This window comes from Brassica oleracea, chromosome C8 (assembly GCF_000695525.1).
Source record: "Brassica oleracea var. oleracea cultivar TO1000 chromosome C8, BOL, whole genome shotgun sequence".
Taxonomy (NCBI): domain Eukaryota; kingdom Viridiplantae; phylum Streptophyta; class Magnoliopsida; order Brassicales; family Brassicaceae; genus Brassica; species Brassica oleracea.
In genome coordinates, this window is record NC_027755.1 from 39987164 (window position 1) to 40007076 (window position 19913).

The window sequence follows — 19913 nt, forward strand, 5'->3', positions numbered from 1 at the left end:
TTTGGACATGAATATCCAATATCATATGATGATACATTATAGGTTACGACTATAAATAATTGAAAGGAAGAACAGAACACGTGGGAGATGGGAAGCAAAAGAGTTAGGCAAGGGACCCACTTTCCCATGAGGTAACGCCACAATAATTACTCCAAAAATTTCGGTTCTCGTCTCGTAATCATCCGTCGGTGATCTCTCCATTTCACTTTTGACAATTATTTTTTTATTATTAATCTCTTGTTAAGTTTATAATAATAATGCTAAATAAATCATAACATATCATTAACCATTTAAATAATAATAGATGGGATCTAGAAACGAACCATCCTTCTTTAAGGTGTATTTTTGTGTCACCTGATTGATTTTGCATGTGCTATGCCCTTTTTCTATAATTTAATTCATTTGACTGTATTACCAGCTTTGTTGAACAAAATAAAAATCTTTACCACGTTAATTAAAAATGGTAAAGCTTTATATTATTTTCTTACACGAACATACATTCCTCATCCATTCAAATGGATCAAATATTTGACTGATCTGTTACCTTATTTATATTCAAAAGTGTCCGTAAAATATTAATGAGTATTTACATTTGTAAGTTGAATGGGTTTCAGTAAAGTCCATGTAAATATTGAGGTTACTAAAATGTTTCGTTAATACATTATTTACTTTCCTCTAAAATCGATTAGAGATTTTTTTCTTTAAAGCTAAGAAATGTTTTGAAAAGAAAAGCAGTTTCCATACTTCTTTTTCGTTACATTTATTATAAAAAAAAAAATCTCTGAAAAGAGAAGAAGAAACCGAGGAGACATTGAAAACTCCCATCTATCTACCTTTTTATCTTCTTCCCCCTCCCTTCTCTCTCTCTCTGTTTCTCTCCCAAAGTTGAACCTGCAAATCCCTAACTCCATATCTCTCCAAAGTATATTGAAAAAGGTTCGTACGTCTTTCTCTCTTTATCTTCCTTAACGTGTGTATACATTTTTTTTCTGTATATGTTTCCTGTGTTATAATCTTGTTGTGTGTTGCATAGAAGAACGTTACATGTAATTTATTTGTTTCTAAAAAAATATATATATATTTGTTACTTTTGTTTGGTGTGGGTTGGTTAATGCGACCGACACTTCTCTCTTGTGGTTTTAAAAAAAGCTCAAGTGATAGAAGTAATAACATCACTCTTAGCTAGTGACCTTTAAAATCTTCTCCATTGTTATTATGTATGAGGAGAATGAGATATTAAAGTGTTTTTGTGTCTTCTTTTTTGAAATTTCTCTAGAGAGGTTCAGTATTGTTCACTGTAATTGAGTGAAATCCCTAAAATAATACAGAATTGAACATTTTTTAAAGTGATTTAGCTGTTCTTGGAACCCTTTGGTGCATATCAAAATCACTAACCTGTTTTTTTTTTTCTGAACATTAGGAAGGAAGCATGAATTGGTTACCTGAAGAGGAATTCAATGACAGTTTCTTTGATGATCTCATCAACCAAATCAATTTTCCACTTGAAGACACCACCACCAATGGTGAGGGAGAAGATTGGGAATCCAAATTTCAACACCTAGAGCCTCCTCCCATGGACTTGTTTACTACTTTCCCCTCTGAGTTCACCTCCTCTCATGTCATTAACAAGGAGGTTGCCCCTGTACCTGTGTTGGTGAGTTACATCAATTATTACTTGTTACATTTTATTCTCTTAGGTTATAACATTTGTTACATCATATCACTTGATACATTATAATATTCATTCATGTGTGCAGAAACAGTCCAGCTCTCCATCACCTCCTGATGTTAAAGTCTCTAAGCTATTCCAGTCTTCAAGCCCAGTGTCAGTACTTGAGAGCAGCGACGCTTCTTTCTCGCCACAGAACTTAATATCTCAGTGTTTGGCTTTCCCTGTGAAAGGCATGAGAAGCAAGCGCAAACGCCCCACAGCACAGAGATTAAGATTCCTTTACCCGTTTGAAGCCAGTAAGCCCGAGGCTTACTACTCTTCTGAGCAACATGCCAAGAAGCAACGCAAGACCAGCCACACAGAGGCGAGTAGCTATGATGATGGGATAGTGAGGAGATGCACTCATTGCGAGACAACCAAGACTCCTCAATGGAGGGAAGGGCCCAATGGGCCAAAGACACTCTGCAACGCTTGTGGAGTCCGGTTCAGATCTGGCCGTCTAGTTCCTGAATACAGACCAGCCTCAAGCCCGACGTTTATCCCATCTCTGCATTCAAACTCACACAGGAAGATCATCGAGATGAGGAGGAAGGAAGGTGATGAGTTTGACAACAGCATGATTCACTCCAGAGCATAAAGACAAGAGTGCTGAGGCAGTTTTGAGTTTGGTCTTGCAAGTTTGAAACTTATGAACTCACTGCAGGGAAGATGGTATTAAAAAAAAAGTAGGAGGTTAGTGACTATTATAAAATCTGATGAAGAGAGTCTTAGGGTGGTTTAGTTTAGGTCTATTACATAGTGTTGTCTTATTATGTTTCTTTATGTGGTCTCTCCCTATATGTTTGCAGAAGCCTTTGTTTGCATTTTTTTTTTATTTTTGGTTTAGCTCTTTGAAATAACAATTATTCTTTTATTCTTCATTGTCACACTTTCATCTTTTCCTATATCTTATTAACATGATTTGCATTAGTTTAATTTTGAAATCTAGAGATAAACTAAAACACTAAACGAGTTTAAATGTCTGCTCAAGAACAACCTTTGTGGAAGGCAAAGCAACCTAACAATGAAAAGAGTAAAGAAACAAAGCTTTGTTCACAGAGAGACTTACACAACACTCTTATACAAAAATTATAGTACTGTACAAGATGATTACTGACTTGTTCAGGCTGTTTCTTTTGACTCAAGAACTCCAACTTCTTGATTCACTTTCCAGTAGTTGTTATCGTTAAACTCCTTCACTCCCAAACTTTCCTCAGCCTTTTGGTCGTCCTCAACCATCTCCATGTTCCTCTTCATTGCTCCAGCTTCCCCTACTATCCCTTCTTTCATCGCCTGCTCCATCGCTTTCTCTGTCCCTTCTGCTTCCACTCCCACATACTCCTCGAACAGCGATCTTTCTGACCCGTTTTGAATCACTGGTTCGGTTTTAACCTCAAGCATTGGTGTGTCGACATCATTATCAATGAATGGGTTCAGACCAGTGCCACTCACTTGCATCTCGGATGATGGTTCTCCCCACCCAACCCATTCAGGTGGCTGTTCTGCAAAAGCTTCTTCGGTTTTATCCAACGTGTTGAAGTTGGAGAACCCCATTGGACTCTCTTCTGGACTCCTTGTTAGATCATTGTCTTCTTCTCCAGCCACAACCTCGTCGTCGTCACTGCTGCTAGTGTTGGCATTCAAGGCTCTGTTCAGTTCAGCTTCCTCTATTGTATTGGAACCTGCTGTGTCAGGGGGCGTGCTGCCGAATCTGTTGTCTTGGAATGTGAACCAATCCGAATTTGTAAACAAGCTGCAGCAATGTAATGAGAATGATTCAAAGTCATTACTCTGGACAAGACACCAGTTTCATTAGTAAAAAAAAAAACTTATAGAATAATTCACCTTCCTTGGTCATCACCGAGCCTCAAGGATGAGATTACTACTTCAGCAGATTCATCATCGAAGTAAACATCCTGTGTAGTATCAACCAAAATAATGTAATTAACTTGCATCCCTATAGGGGGAAAAGAGGACTCACATCATCATCTCTGTCGAGAGCATTGTGGTGGTCCTCTTCGTTGTCATCGTTTCCATACATTTTGTATCTAAAAGCTTGGCTTAAATTATTGGCTAGAGCTGCAACATCGTAATCCCTGTCATCGTCATCGCTATCTCTTGTCCTATCTTGTACTGTAGTTGGTCGCCTACATGTAACAGTTCGTTAAGGAATATTTTATAACCAAAAGTGAATGTAAAATCAAGACCCCAAGACAAGCCTTCGAGCAGAATTAAATATAAATGCAAGATGGAAAAGGATCACATCAATAATCAGCTTATGTAGCAGTTGACTGGTCATTTTAATGGCTACTATATGACTAGTGACCAGAGTTAATGGACGTACCCGCATCCCCATCTGTTGACATTCTCAACAGTGTTGCGCTCCTGTAGAACGCTACCTTGCCACTCATTCCAGTCGCTGGTTTCCTACAGATTTGAGAGTGAACAAAGCCCAGTCAGCAAGCTTGAAGAGTGGGAGTGGTCCTCGCAAGACTTGACTAATGGTGATTGTATGATATGGTAATACCAACCTGAAGGTATGCCTTTATCTGGCCATTGCTGTTACTCAACAGTCCAATTTTATTTGATATTCTTGTGATATGTCCAATATATCCAACTCGAGGGGGTTTTTTCCCAGTGGCGGCTACAGTGTGCTACCTCACACAAAAGAAAATGAAAATGGAGAGAATAGTTGTTAGCTAATATGAACATAGCACTAAGTCATATACCAATGAAAATGGTAATACCTGGCTATCACTTGAGAGATTTGTATCCCTGTCTGAAGCGAGGAATTTTCCAATGAGATTGCATTCTCTAAGGATATAGTTAACCAGCAAATAGCTCTTGTTTTCCAAACATGAAAGTATAATACTCTCCACTTGATGATGCAGAGCGTTATTGTATGGGTACCTTCACATTTTGGAAATTATTTGATTGTTTTAATATCTAGCAGAAAGCTCAACACTGAGATCAAAAGGTTGGAGTTTAGGAAATGCCTACTCAAAAAACAGATCAAGTGTTCTTTTAGTTGTTCCTGAACTAATTAACTCCTTCTCTGCAGCTTCACTTCCAGTTCTCAACAGAACTGCAATGAACTCCACAATCTGAAAAAAAAAGAGTCTAACTAAGCATAGAGATTTTACAAATATAAAATGGAAGAAATTGCACTCACTAACCAAAATTACACCCTCTCTCTTCTTTTCTCTTCCTATCTATCTCTACCCTCTCTCTACAAAATTTCCCCTTTTTTTGGTTATTTCACAAATAAGCCCACTATAAAAAGCAATGTTGCTCTCATAGCATTATAGTTTCTTCCCTGAAATGCTCAATATTTGGATCTAACCTTTAGACGATGCTTTCCAAGAGGCGGCCTCAGTTCACCATATGTTGTAGGCAATACTGTGCTGTCAGATGCTACACTGAGAAGCATAAGCAATTCGCCTGCGGACAAAAAAGATAAATATTCATTTAAGGCCACTGAATACATAATATCCTACGTATACAAGTGTTAAAAGCATTCCTATGTGAAACCAGTTTCCTTCTTATCAGTATAAACCAAAATAGAACAGACACCAAAGAGAGCAGCGACTATCAAATATGACGAGCATATAGACGCTAAACATACTAGGTATCCTAGCAAACTGAAAGAAATATCACATAAGAAAAAGGTTGACTATTATCTATGTGCATCCAACTCCAAATAGGTGAAGTAATAATCTTGATAGTCATGTAATCTTGATATTACATCATAGGATCCAACTCACCGAGTTTAGGCAGCATGGCATCAATAGTCTCCTGGGTCACTGGGACGGGAGGAGCCTCGAAAATAGGCTGACCTCTATAAGAATTGAACATGGATGATGATGACGCAGAAGATTTCCTCGGATCCAACAGAGAGGTGCATACCGAAAGCGAATGAACTAGACCCGATTTTGAGTGTGAGTCTTCCAGAGCATGACCAAATATCCTAGCAACGAAGCTGCAAAACGCACGTGAATAACACTTCTGATTATCAACTCTACTGAAGCAATAGGGATTTTAATAATGGAATAAAAGATTACAAACCTAGAGCTAGAGAGCTGTGTAGCTAAAGCTGACGGTGCATTCCGAGAAATCGCACATAATGTTTCTGCTGCATTTGCCTGAACCTCCGCAGGACTCTAAGAGATGGCAAGAAACTACAAATATCAGATCAGACTGAAGATAATGATTACATAAAAAAAGTTTTTTTTTTATCACTTACAGATGGTTTAAGTTTGTCCACAATCATTTCAAGTAAATTGCTATCAGCCAACCATTGCATCACATCCAGAAAGTTGGGGTAGACGTGATCATCAGCCCCGACCAAGCGAACCAAAACCTAGACAATGTCACATACATATATATCATTGCAAAAATGACCTGTGAAGCCACCACACCAAGCTGCTCTGCGTCTAAGAGAAACTATTTACCTCCATGATGGATGTTATTCCAATCAAATCAACCAACTGGCGGAAAACATTTTGATGGCCCTGTGATCATCAAAAGTTACTTTGAGAACTGTAGCCAGTGTAGGTACCTCAACACAATCCAAATCATAAACAGTAAAACAGTTCAAATAATTTTTCTTGTCATGTCAAAAAAAATGCCAGCAATTTAGTTGAAGAATAGAGTCATGCCAAGACTATAATGGAAAGAACTATGAATTCCAAATTGCACAGTTAGCAGAAAACAAGTCTTATTCTACAACACCTCTACATAATTCCAGTAACCAAGTCAAATAATTCCATAACATTTTATTAAATTTTCTCGTCTAAATCTCCAGCCACCTATAGTTCAGTATATTGAATAGAAAAGGTAATGTCCATGAAAAAAAGAGAGATAAAGAAAATGATACTACCATCCATTTTACTAAATGTTACTACTTACTTTTACATAATTCATAAGCGCTGCAGTCTTCCTGACCATAAGGCAAATGACAACCTACACCAAACAGAGACAAGTAAGGAGCACATCGTGGAGCCATGAGAGAACTGAAGCCGTATAATATATATGAATAGAAACAAATAACTACGGGAAGTTGGCCAATTTGAAAACTTATATAAGAGAGAGAGAACCTTGCTGAAATAGCCTGCCAGCAATGCACTATGAGAACGGTTTGGTTCCAGAAAGGAAAAAAGCAAGTCCATCAGCTGCAATATAAAATTAAACCACAAATGAGATGCAAAAAAAAAACTGAAAGTTGTGGAAAAGGTAAAATGATGAATGAAAAAAATTACTTCATCATCCTCCACCAGAGTTTTTAGAATAACAGCGATTTCACATGTGAATATTTCGCAGGAGATGAATGGGAACCTAAGAGAAGAAGAAGAAGAATCCATTATTAGCTCGAGAGAAAGAGAAAGAGAATGGTAACTCAAGTTAGAAACAAAGGAAGCATATTTACTTGTAAGCGCGTTTACTATCAGCGTCATCTGGAGATTCTTCCACAATGTACCGCAGTAACTGCTCCACTTGAGCTTTATCCCTTAGACTGCAACAATTAATAAAGTTTTTCAAGAAAATCAGAAATGAAATATAAGACTCGTTAACTAAAGCTCCAAAAGTACAGAAGACAATAGTTCCCTCATCCAGATTTATTAAGGAGTAATAAAGCAGATTATAGATGAAAGGGAAGCTTACAAATTAATGAGGCGGCTATTCAAAGCTTTGCATTCTTGAATAATCTCTTCCTCGTCGAGAAGCTCTTCCAATGTGAAGTTTTCTTTGTCTAAAATAGTCTCCACCTATGTTCGTAACATAATGAAATAAAATCAATGAAATGAGCAATTCCGAAAATACACGAGACAATGGAACACACACACAGAGACAGTAACCAAAGTTGAAACCATAGCAAATCAAATTTACCACAAAACAAAGAACCGTTCCAAGCTAACCAACCACAGAGACCAAACATAAACTGTCCGGAAGTTAAAAAAAAAAAGTCTGTTAAACTCACAGGAGATGAGGCAGAGAGGGAGGTGAGCTTCCAGAACATAGCTGCTGCGAGGGAGGAGTTGAGCTGGAAAGCTTCGCCGTAGCTGAACAAAGGAGGAGAGAACTTGGCTTAGATCCGCCGTTAAAAAGAGAGAGACCTAGCTAGTGAATCTAGGTAATCGCGGTGGACTTGAGTATCGATTTGGTCCTGGACGCGGATCAGTCAAAACGGAAGATTGAGATCCTGGGATGATGGAAGAACCGAAGAGCCATAAAGATCGAAAAGCTTTTGAAAGTTTTGCATATACAACAAAGGGGAAAAGTAAAAAAGAGAAACAGGTGAAACTTGAGTGTACTGTTTAATTGCTGTCTTAATTTTATGATTAAAAACGAGAAAATTATCATTTAAATCATCAAACTTTCAAATTTGATTATAAAAACATTAATTTTTTTTGTGGACCATTTAATATATTTTGATTAAGTCATTTTAAACACGCTGTTACATTGTTTAGCAGATTAACGTTTCTAATTTCCGTTAAATCCTAAGCGAAATTAAGCTCAATTTAACGGAAATTAAGTTAACTCTGTTAAATTAAATTGTTAACCAATGTAACGGCGTGTTTAAAATGGCTTAGTCAAAATATATTAGAGATTTAAATGGTTAATCAAGATAAATTGAAGTTTCACGAAAGTAAAGTTGGTGATTTAAATGACAATTTTAACTTTGTCATTAATTAATTAAATTGCCATTTTACTAATCAGTGTGGATTATTAAACTATTAATTAATTAGACTTGGTGAATATTCTTCGTCGTGTCTGATGATTTACGGTGGTGCTAGTCGTGACGATTTACGGTGGTGCTAGTCATGACGATTGTGATGATCAGTATCCTTATGTCATTGGTTTATTAAGTACGTATGTTTCACCAAGCACATTTAATGGCGGATTATGATTAAAATGAACAGTGTAATAAGGCGTTGTAATAAAATAAAAAGCATACTAAAAATAACTAAAACAAGCGTGGAATTTTGATTAAAAAACTCAAGAATCTACTTGGTTCATGAAAGAAAAATAAGAAAAAGCTTTTCAATTATTATACACGTGGAAAACAGAGTAGAATGGCCTAGCGGCGCCAGCTATTGGAGTGATTATTAGTCGGAGAAGAAGGTCCAACAACTTTATCAACCAGCTTCCTCAACCCTTTCTTCTTCTTCTTTGTCTTCTTCTCCTTAGCCTCCTTAAACTCTTCCTCATAGTGTGAACAGAGCTTAAGAACTTGCTTCTCCACGTTGTTTAGTCTCTCTAAAAACGTTCCTTTACGTTTAGTTTCCTCCATCACTTGCTCCATCGAACGGCTCTGGTGTCTTTTCCCTATTCTCCTCCTCGGTGAAGACAGATTCAGTGAAGATGTCTGAGTCCGGCCACTCGATGGAGTCGATGGACTCGAGCTTCCTTTCATCTCCTCTAGCTTCCTCACCATGAAATCAATACGGTCCAATCTTGAAAGGATTGGTTCTTCTACGATAGCCATATCGATGATAACAACAACGAGACGACACACCGTTCTTTGGTAGCGCCGTGGAGTAGTTAAAGACAAGACACTGTATGAAAAGCCAAACTAGTCATCTTGGAGAGCTGGTTACGGTCTTATGCGTGTTGTTGATCACACGTGATGGGTCTAGTTTGTGGACACCTCTTCCGTCTCACACGTCCAACATTCCTCCATCCTTCCTTATCTTAATCCCTGTCGCTTCTCCGAGATTATGTCAGACACAAGATAATATTTATTGCAAGTGTTTCCTTTTTGTACATGACTAAACAATTTTTCAAATATTTAATTGAACTTCCAATAGTTTACAAAATTAAAATAATAAAAAATATAGTTTCATTTTTTTTTTGACCTTTTTAGAATATTTCACAACCTCGAAATAGTAATTTATTACAATTGATTATATGAAAACAGTCTAGTCAAACAGTCAAACATCGCATCTGGGCCTATGGGTCTACTAGGCTTACATATAGAAACTAGGCCCATATAAGAATCCATAGGTTTTATTCAGGCAAAAGTGAAACACAGTTCAAATTCTAAACAAGACAACAATGGTGTCGTCGAAGAAACCGAACCAGGAGAAGAAGCCGAGGAGCGATGGCGTCAACAAAGCTGGTGGTGGTAACACACGCAGCTCCGGTTCCAAACCGAAGAAGAAGAATACCAACGTACAGGCCAATGCGAAGAAGGAGCCGGAGGTTCACGAGATCTCGGAGTCTTCGAGCAGCGACTCCGCAGGAGAAGCGAGACGTGATGAGCCGGTGAAAAGCAATGGCGGAGGAGTGGAAGACGCTAAGATGATTAGGTTTCCGATGAATAGGATCCGGAGGATATTGAGAAGCGATAACTCTGCTCCTCAGATCATGCAGGACGCCGTGTTTCTTGTCAACAAGGCCACGGTATAGCTTCAATCAATCGCACTGACATGTATATAGCTTGCGTAGATGATATATAGTTAGTTTAGGAGATACTCAGTTTCAGAAACTGAGTTTCAATTGCTAATTAGTGTGAATTAGGCATCAAAGTCTCGCAAATTATCATGGTTATGAGTTTATTTGGTGCCAATTGCTGCATGATAGCTCTAAGTTTTTTGTAAATTGGGACTTATTAGATCCCAACACACATAAGAAAGTGTTGAATGAGTAAGTAGGCGAAAACATGATTAAGCTCATATTTTGAATGCTAATGGTAAAGAGTGTGTTTCAGATTTCAGTGTTTGTTGGATGTCTAGCATCTAGTTAGATCAAAATTTCAATGATTATTAAGAAGAATGTTTCTTTTATTGTGAATGATAGGAAATATAAGATGTTCAAGGGCAATAACTTTTTTTTTTTTCCGCTGTCCACTACTACATCATGTGTTCTTTGAAATTGAGTTTGTGGCGTTTACAGTACGCTGATTAATGTTTGTAATTTTAAGGAATTGTTCATTGAGCGGTTTTCTGAAGAAGCTTATGAAAGTTCTGTCCAGGACAAAAAGAAATTCATCCACTACAAACATCTCTGTAAGCTCTCTTTTCTCTTCCCAATCTGTCTATTGTCGGAATCTAAACTAAACTAGTTAGTGCTAGATGCTAACCTCCATTATGAACTCCACGGCAACATGCTGATGCAGGAATGATTTTTAGACAGTATGGTCTCCAGTTTGAAAGATTATTGTTGATGTGTTAATCTGTTCTTGCCACCTGCAAGATTGGTTGTAAAACAATCAAATACTATTGCAATAAATGATGTATTGAAAAATCCTTTTCACCGCTTGTTTTGTTTTCTTCTCATTGGCAGCATCTGTAGTTAGCAACGACGAGAGATACGAGTTCCTTGCGGGTACTACTTCATATAATCCTCTCAAGTACTCGTTTCTCTAATTCCTCACTGTTACTGTAATTTAATGCAAATTATTGAACTTGCAGATTGTGTTCGTGAGAAACTAAAAGCAGACGTGGCGATGGAGGAATGGGAAAGAAGCATGACAGATGCAGGCTGATAAATACACCGGTTGGAAGCAACCTGAACCGCGTGTCCTGTCCTGGTTTATTGATTCCATCTGCCTGGTCTTCACCTTTTTTAATAACCTCCATAATGAGATTGCACATATTTCATTACTAAAATGTATCAATTGCAATAATTTTTATAGTATAATCTGCCAACGATGAACTTTACGAATCAGAGTATAAAATATTAGCAAAACAAGTGAAAATGAAAATTAATGGAAGATTACAAAATAAACCAGCTAGCTTTTTACTTATCAAGCAATGAATATCTCTACTGACTAGTAAGGATACGTTCACAGCCAAAGTGTTCGCTGTCTCATGAACCAAAAGGAGTTTGTGCATGGCATCAACTGCCTCATGGTTGATCATGAACACGAATAAAACAAACGGTAAAGAAGTAGACAAGACATTAACCGCAGGAACGACATACCATATTCATTATAAAGAGAGCATCCAAAATAGTTCAGAATCCGAAAGCAAAACAAAGTAAAAAAGAAGGAAGCTAGAGTAATGAGTAGCTTCACCACCTCCGATCAAGAACCCAGTTAAGTGAACAAAGCTCTGACGGAGAAGTAACGAAGCTGCAACACAAACAAGCGGCCAAATACAAAACTAATGTAACCAAAAAACTAAAATTGTTTTCAACTGCGGATGATAGAGTTTTCCTCAAGGTAGTTCACTTGGCACCCTTCTTGACGGCAGCCTTGGTCACCTTGGCTCCGGTTGGGTCCTTCTTGTCAACGCTCTTAATGACACCGACTGCAACAGTCTGCCTCATGTCCCTCACGGCGAAACGTCCAAGAGGTGGGTACTCAGAGAAGGTCTCAACAACCATAGGCTTGGTCGGAGTCATCTTCACCATACCAGCGTCCCCATTCTTCAAGAACTTGGGCTCCTTCTCAATCTCTTTACCAGAACGCCTGTCAATCTTGGTGAGGATCTCAGAGAACTTGACGGCAATGTGGGAAGTGTGGCAGTCAAGAACTGGAGCGTAACCGTTTCCGATCTGACCAGGGTGGTTCATGATGATGACCTGGGAAGTGAAGTTAGCAGCACCCTTAGCTGGGTCATCCTTGGAGTTGGATGCAACGTAACCACGCTTGAGATCCTTCACAGCGACATTTTTAACATTGAATCCGACATTGTCACCTGGAAGTGCCTCCACAAGAGACTCGTGGTGCATCTCAACAGACTTAACTTCAGTGGTCAACCCAGAAGGAGCAAAGGTCACAACCATACCAGGCTTGAGCATACCGGTCTCAACACGACCCACTGGCACCGTTCCAATACCACCAATCTTGTAGACATCCTGAAGTGGTAGACGGAGGGGCTTGTCTGATGGCCTCTTGGGCTCGTTGATCTGGTCAAGTGCCTCAAGGAGAGTTGGTCCCTTGTACCAGTCAAGGTTGGTGGACCTCTCAATCATGTTGTCACCCTCGAAACCAGAGATGGGGACGAATGGGATTTTGTCCGGGTTGTACCCAACCTTCTTCAAGTAGGAAGACACCTCCTTGATAATCTCATCGTACCTAGCCTTGGAGTACTTAGGGGTAGTAGCATCCATCTGCAACAAGGAAACAAATACACAACACATTCGTTAGTATCCCATCTATAACAATACCATCACAATAGCCAAAGAAAACTGAGTAATTAATTTACCTTGTTACAGCAGCAAATCATCTGCTTGACACCAAGGGTGAAAGCAAGGAGAGCATGCTCACGTGTCTGGCCATCCTTGGAGATACCAGCTTCGAAACCACCAGTGGTGGAGTCAATGATCAAGACAGCACAATCAGCCTGGGAGGTACCAGTAATCATGTTCTTGATGAAATCACGATGTCCAGGAGCATCAATGACTGTGCAGTAGTACTTGGTGGTCTCAAACTTCCAAAGAGCAATGTCAATGGTGATACCACGCTCACGCTCAGCCTTCAATTTGTCCAACACCCACGCATACTTGAAGGACCTCTTGTTCATCTCAGCAGCTTCCTTCTCGAACCTCTCAATCACACGCTTGTCAATACCACCAAGCTTGTAGATCAAATGACCAGTGGTAGTCGATTTCCCAGAATCGACATGGCCAATGACCACAATGTTGATGTGAAACTTCTCTTTACCCATAGCTACTTGTCAAATGAATCTGCAGAGATTAAACAATACAAAAACGATCAACACAGTAGAAAATATATGATATTAATCAAAACTTTAGACACTCGCTATAAAAACGAAGCTGTAAAAATCATCGCGTATATAATACTCATCAAACATCAAACTACATCAAATTCATCTTTATGAAAACGAAGCTGTCAAAAAAAGCTGCTATCGGAGTCGAACCGATTTCTACCACAGAAAGTTCGTGGTGCTCTATCCACTGAGCTAAGCAAGCTATAATTCAAGAAACTCAGGAAGATCCAAGAGATCTATAGCAAACAATCCGAGAGTTTCAACGACTTTAAAACAAGACGAAGGTAACATCGGATTGTTACGCAGATCATGAATCACACATTCCCAATCACAGATAGTTTTCTCAGATAGATCTAACCAACAATCAATCGTCAACATACAACTCATAACAAGATCGATCCGATGACAAAGAGAGCAGTATCAACATTGAATTAATCAATCAATAAGAAGTTAGACCACAGATCAGCGAATCTAAAACGATCTATCAACAGAGAGCATATAATCCATGAGGAGTATGTACAGAATCATCGAAGCTGAAGGATCGAAACTGTTTCAGCTAAGATCGGTAGAAGAATATGAACACAGATCGTAGATGCGAGACGAGAGGCTTACCTCAGTGTAGCGGCTAGGTTGAAGAAAGATCGAGATTAGTGGCTGTTACGAGAGTGGATACGTGGTTTATATACATAGGGACGCCTCGAAAGAAATGTAGGGTTTGAACAATAATATCATACTAGAATTACGATCGTACCCTTGTTCCACCGTCAATAGTCAATACTCTTAGGCGTTTGGGCCTTTGAGGTCGGTCATACATAATAGCTTCGGGCTCAAGTTGACTGTTGTGAATGTTTTGATCCAAAAGGATACACAAAACAAATTCATTAACATTTAAATGCTCCTTCACCATATTGAAATATTTAACGTTACTCACACCGTCTCCGAAAAACTCTATTTTAGAGTTTCGTAAAATTCTAAATTTGAAATTTCAAGATATTTTTCTCTATTTGATGTTTCAAAGTGTATTTCTCCAAAAGCAAAACTTAAACTTAACTTCAAATTTATTTGTATTTTACATTATGATTCTTATATTTGTTGGTATTAATATAAATCTATTAAACTTTTATAAATAACTAGTACATACCTTAAAATATTAAGGTAATATCAATTATTAAAATATTACACTAAATATATAAAATTATAAATAGAAATACATAATTAAATATTAAACTACAAGCAAATTACGACATTTTCATAAAATTATTTTGTAATGCTCAATCTTTGGTTACACAAAAAAATGTTAGACAGTGTTTTAGAGATTTTGGAGGTTCCGGAGAAAATTTACCAAACTATTAATGTTTTTGTAATATTAAAATTTGTGTAATAATTATTTCTTTTTACCTTTAATTTTTTTAATTAACTTTCTTTTGTAATATTTTTGTTGTCTTTTTTTTTTTTTTTTGTCGACAATATTTTTGTTGTCTAATTCTAGTTTTAAAATATTATAAATCTTATGTTAAAAGTTTTATTTAATTTTATGTGTAAAATATAAAAGTAAACTTGAAATATTTATGGTATATACAAATTTTAAGGGTTAAAAAGATAAGTAAGAAAAATACTTAAGAATCATAAATGTAAAGTATAATTAATTTTAAAGATCAAAATACGAATAAAAAAACGAAATTTCAAATTTGAAATTTTGAATATTGAACTCCTCGAAACTCCAAAGATTGTATTGAAACTTTAAATTTGAAGTTTTTTTCGAGAACAAAAAACTATATATTTGAAGTTTTAGAGTTTTTTTTTGAGATGTTCTTAGTAACCGATAGATTATACATAGGACAACCTGTTCAAATGAACAATGTAATGATAATCAGGTCTTAAATTAAAGATGGAAAGGCATTGATGCTAAAAAGGAAAGATGGAAAGCCTCTGTATGCTAGCACCCATCGTCACACCAAATAACTCTACGCAGATGTCCCAACATGTTGTTGAAGAACGTCAGTGTGGCTCATGTTCGTTTGATTATATGCGAAACATAAGCCCGGCCAATATGAGCCCAAAATAAAATATGGTCAGAGGAGAAACTAAAACTTGGCTACTCGTTTGACTGGGTGGTTCACTGTTTTGTTTTGTGTTCTTTACCGATAGATTTAGAGTCGGACACAAATGTTCTTCCTCATCGTATAATTTCTTTTGATGAATACCTCTTGAAATTATTTTCAAAACCAATAAGCATAGAGTGAAAAAAACAAACAATGAAATCAATATCGGCAGGAATGTCACCATATCATAACATAATATGAAAAGAAGTCTCAAAATTCAGATAACAAATTTAACGCGAAAACAATGCTGATTTTATGTAACGAAGCTCCGCCACCTCCTATCAAGAACCCATTTACGAGAATTACGTTCTGACGGAGAAGGGATGAAACTGTAACACAAACAAGCAACAACGTACCAAACTAGAGTATTAAAACACACAAAGTTCTTTAGTTCATCTGCGGTTGATGATGATAGAGTCTCGATGATGATAGTTCACTTGGCACCCTTCTTGACCGCAGCCTTGGTAACCTTGGCTCCGGTTGGGTCCTTCTTGTCAACGCTCTTGATAACACCGACTGCAACAGTCTGCCTCATGTCCCTCACGGCGAAACGTCCAAGAGGTGGGTACTCAGAGAAGGTCTCAACAACCATTGGCTTGGTTGGAGTCATCTTCACCATACCAGCATCTCCATTCTTCAAGAACTTCGGCTCTTTCTCGATCTCTTTACCAGAACGCCTGTCAATCTTGGTGAGGATCTCAGAGAACTTGACGGCAATGTGGGAAGTGTGGCAGTCAAGAACTGGAGCGTAACCGTTACCAATCTGACCCGGGTGGTTCATGATGATGACCTGGGAAGTGAAGTTGGCAGCACCCTTGGCAGGGTCATCCTTGGAGTTGGATGCAACATACCCACGCTTGAGATCCTTCACAGCAACATTCTTGACATTGAATCCGCCGTTGTCACCTGGAAGTGCATCCACAAGAGACTCGTGGTGCATCTCAACAGACTTAACCTCAGTGGTCAACCCTGAAGGAGCAAAGGTGACAACCATACCAGGTTTGAGCATACCGGTTTCAACACGACCCACTGGCACCGTTCCAATACCACCAATCTTGTAGACATCCTGAAGTGGTAGACGGAGGGGCTTGTCTGATGGCCTCTTAGGCTCGTTGATCTGGTCAAGTGCCTCAAGGAGAGTTGGTCCCTTGTACCAGTCAAGGTTGGTGGACCTCTCAATCATGTTGTCACCCTCGAAACCAGAGATGGGGACGAATGGGATTTTGTCCGGGTTGTACCCAACCTTCTTCAAGTAGGAAGACACCTCCTTGATAATCTCATCGTACCTAGCCTTGGAGTACTTAGGGGTAGTAGCATCCATCTGCAACAAGAAAACAAATACACAACACATTCGTTAGTATCCCATCTATAACAATACCATCACAATAGCCAAAGAAAACTGAGTAATTAATTTACCTTGTTACAGCAGCAAATCATCTGCTTGACACCAAGGGTGAAAGCAAGAAGAGCATGCTCACGGGTCTGACCATCCTTGGAGATACCAGCTTCAAAACCACCAGTGGTAGAATCAATGATAAGGACAGCACAATCAGCCTGGGAGGTACCAGTAATCATGTTCTTGATGAAATCACGATGTCCAGGAGCATCAATGACTGTGCAGTAGTACTTAGTGGTCTCGAACTTCCAGAGAGCAATATCAATGGTGATACCACGCTCACGCTCAGCCTTCAATTTGTCCAACACCCACGCATACTTGAAAGACCTCTTGTTCATCTCAGCAGCTTCCTTCTCGAACCTCTCGATCACACGCTTGTCAATCCCACCAAGCTTGTAGATCAAGTGACCAGTGGTGGTTGACTTTCCAGAGTCGACATGACCAATGACCACAATGTTGATGTGAAACTTCTCTTTACCCATGGCTAATTGTCAATGCAAATCTGCAGCGATTAAATAAATACATAAACGATCAACACAGTAGACATATATCAATATCAATTCTCATAGTAAGCTGCTATCGGAATCGAACCGATTTCTACCACAATAAATTTTGTGGTGCTCTATCCTTTGAGCTAAGCGAGCTATAATTAGCAATAATCATGAAATTCAAGATGCATACAAGACGAAGATATCATCAGATCTTGTTTTGCTGCTCTCGAATCATCAGTTCACAATACACACTGAGTATAGAAAATCACACGCATCTTAACATCGTACGCTAGCTAGTATCCATCAGCTACCGATCACATGATACAATACATCATACAAGCTCAATTCCAGAATCAAGAAGCTCTACAACACCAGATTAACGATTATAAACGATCCTCTATCAACAACGAGCATCAAATCCAAGATTAAACAATAAATCTGGATTCTAGACGAAGATATCATCGGATCCTGTTATACGCATCGAAAGCTAGCTAGTTCACTCAAAGAGATCCACTCAACTATCCATCACAAGATACAATACTTCCTAGAAGCTCAATTCCACAATCAAGAAGATCTACGACGATAGATTTAACGATTCTAACCGATCCTATCAGCAACAATCATCAACTGTCAAGGAACTCAACAACGATAACGTATCGAGGACCTTTTCAACGAAGATCGAGAGAAGAGAAGAGGAAACGCTTACCTCAGATAAGCGATATGGATGAGGCTGAAGATCTAGGAACGAAGAAGAGTGGCACTCAGAATTATTTATAGTTGCTGATGCGAAAGAAACCTAGGGTTTAAAGATCATATCTTATGTACAATTACAATCATGCCCCTGTATCTCGTCCTCCTTTCTTTTTTAACCTTGGTCGGTTGTTAAGAAAAAGAAGAATACTGTTTATTTTTTACCCTCCGGTAATTTCTCAATACTTGCCCGTTCTTCTAATGTAATCTCGAAATGACATTGATACCTTCGGTCGTGTTTCATAATTCCCATAACTACACTGCAAGCAACGTTTAGTTACTAAACCGAATCCCATAACTACATTTTTTCCCCCCATAACTACATTAATCTGCAGAATGTAGATACTATGAGTGGGGGCGAATAAACCAAATTCGAAAACCAAACCAAACCCGATAAAAATGAATCTGAACCAAATCGAAACCGACATAAAAGGGTTTTGTTCTATGATATTTCAGATTATGGGGTTTACCTTAATCGAACCCGAATTGATATCCGAAAAATGCAAAAAATTTAAAATCTCAAAACGAATTTATATCGATCTGGACTTAATCCCGAATAAATAGCGAAAATATTTTAAAATACTATTAAATACCTAGATAATTATACATGAGTAATCAATTCAAGTACTTAGCTTAATATATATTTGGTATACGATCAAAGATCTTTGCCAATTGTATTTGAAATTCAATTATAAATAGGTTTGTTTCTAAAGTTTAAACAATATTATTTTAATTTAGAATTTAGATGATCTTTCCTACATAAAGTTGATAGTTATGAGAATAGTCGAGTCAAACACCTGAACGATTAAATTCATTCCACTTGATCTCTTTGTCTTTAGATATTCCAAAGATGCAGAGTGAAGCAGAGTGGACACCAAATACTTGCCACAACAACTTCCATGTCAACATGGTGCAGAAAATCATGTCAACATCGAAACAGCTAGTCAATACATAGTAATTGAGTAAAACCACCTCGATAGCCAAGACCAATACTAACCCTAGGATGCATATATAGCCAAAAACGTATCATTTTCCATAAACCACATGGCTTGACGGTTGAACACATGCATATATCTTTTTTAGAGATATGAGATAATTAGGGAGGAAACCAATCCGGTGAAAAGCCACACCTTCTTGATCTTGATATAATCTATAGGATTATCTCATGTGCAAAGACGCTTCGACGTGGAGATGTTCTTGTGATTGTGTCAAACGATGATTACCTAAATACTACTATAGGTAATCTGCTAAGGAACAACACTGAGCTATACATTATGACAAAGATACCTCAATGTTCTAATATATTTCAAAGAATATAAATTATATGGTTTCCATAACTTTATCTTTTTGTTTTGTCTAGGCTGGCGATGCGAGGCCAGTGAACGTGTGAATGTGTGAGACGTTTGAAGACGTTTTCCATAACTTTATCTTTTAATACTATTTTTTATTTGACGTTTTCCCTTTTAGTCTATCTTATTATAAAGAAACATTCTATTGGATTCAATTTTTTTTTTGTAAGAATTAAATACATTCATCTATTATAAAGTAACTATGGAAATAATATTATATTGCTACTATGTTTTTAAACAACTTAGTAATTAATTTATATCCGAACACTATCAATATTATGAAAACAAGACTGTGTGGATATTGTGCAATTTGAAAGTTGACATGACATATACTAGTGTTCAAATAATAGATGCTCAGCCTCTGATGACTTCCTCTTTCGCCATTGCCGACTCCTCCTACATACATAAAAAAAAACGTTCTGACATACCTTAAGAA

At 37.8% G+C, this 19913-nt stretch overlaps 5 protein-coding genes across 7 annotated transcripts; 2 read left to right on the top strand and 3 right to left on the bottom strand.

Moving 5' to 3' along the window:
- Window positions 1–753: 753 nt before the first annotated feature.
- LOC106312064 (GATA transcription factor 11-like) lies at window positions 754–2592 on the top strand. The gene is made up of 3 exons (XM_013749440.1): window positions 754–936; window positions 1421–1654; window positions 1758–2592. Exons 2-3 carry the CDS (start codon window positions 1430–1432, stop codon window positions 2307–2309), a joined length of 777 nt encoding a protein of 258 aa, XP_013604894.1. The 5' UTR covers window positions 754–936; window positions 1421–1429; the 3' UTR covers window positions 2310–2592.
- Window positions 2593–2676: 84 nt separating this feature from the next.
- On the bottom strand, window positions 2677–7976 carry LOC106312063 (serine/threonine-protein phosphatase 6 regulatory subunit 3-like). Its single transcript, XM_013749439.1, has 18 exons — window positions 7689–7976; window positions 7373–7476; window positions 7137–7223; window positions 6970–7045; window positions 6808–6882; window positions 6620–6673; window positions 6163–6222; window positions 5955–6071; window positions 5777–5871; window positions 5476–5690; window positions 5055–5152; window positions 4712–4815; window positions 4459–4621; window positions 4243–4365; window positions 4056–4138; window positions 3693–3858; window positions 3557–3627; window positions 2677–3464 (listed from the first exon to the last, which is right to left on the bottom strand). The coding sequence occupies exons 1-18, from the start codon at window positions 7725–7727 to the stop codon at window positions 2834–2836; spliced, it is 2361 nt and encodes a 786-aa protein (XP_013604893.1). The 5' UTR covers window positions 7728–7976; the 3' UTR covers window positions 2677–2833.
- Window positions 7977–8649: 673 nt separating this feature from the next.
- LOC106310924 lies at window positions 8650–9432 on the bottom strand. Its single transcript, XM_013748150.1, has one exon. It carries the CDS (start codon window positions 9195–9197, stop codon window positions 8790–8792), a length of 408 nt encoding a protein of 135 aa, XP_013603604.1. The 5' UTR covers window positions 9198–9432; the 3' UTR covers window positions 8650–8789.
- A 332-nt stretch (window positions 9433–9764) lies between these two features.
- On the top strand, window positions 9765–11377 carry LOC106311433 (DNA polymerase epsilon subunit 4-like). The gene is made up of 4 exons (XM_013748623.1): window positions 9765–10114; window positions 10635–10719; window positions 10997–11038; window positions 11125–11377. The coding sequence occupies exons 1-4, from the start codon at window positions 9767–9769 to the stop codon at window positions 11196–11198; spliced, it is 549 nt and encodes a 182-aa protein (XP_013604077.1). The 5' UTR covers window positions 9765–9766; the 3' UTR covers window positions 11199–11377.
- Window positions 11378–11614: 237 nt separating this feature from the next.
- Window positions 11615–18173, bottom strand: LOC106311432 (elongation factor 1-alpha 1). 3 transcript variants are annotated; one of them, XM_013748622.1, is made up of 4 exons: window positions 18085–18173; window positions 16908–17389; window positions 15961–16812; window positions 11615–11917 (listed from the first exon to the last, which is right to left on the bottom strand). In XM_013748622.1, the coding sequence occupies exons 2-4, from the start codon at window positions 17367–17369 to the stop codon at window positions 11882–11884; spliced, it is 1350 nt and encodes a 449-aa protein (XP_013604076.1). In that variant the 5' UTR covers window positions 17370–17389; window positions 18085–18173; the 3' UTR covers window positions 11615–11881. The 3 variants fall into 3 exon arrangements, with proteins under 3 accessions (XP_013604076.1, XP_013604074.1, XP_013604075.1); XM_013748620.1 differs by lacking the exons at window positions 15961–16812; window positions 16908–17389; window positions 18085–18173 and adding exons at window positions 12865–13345; window positions 14002–14108 and having other exon boundaries at window positions 11615–12769; XM_013748621.1 differs by lacking the exon at window positions 11615–11917 and having other exon boundaries at window positions 15646–16812.
- Window positions 18174–19913: the final 1740 nt, after the last annotated feature.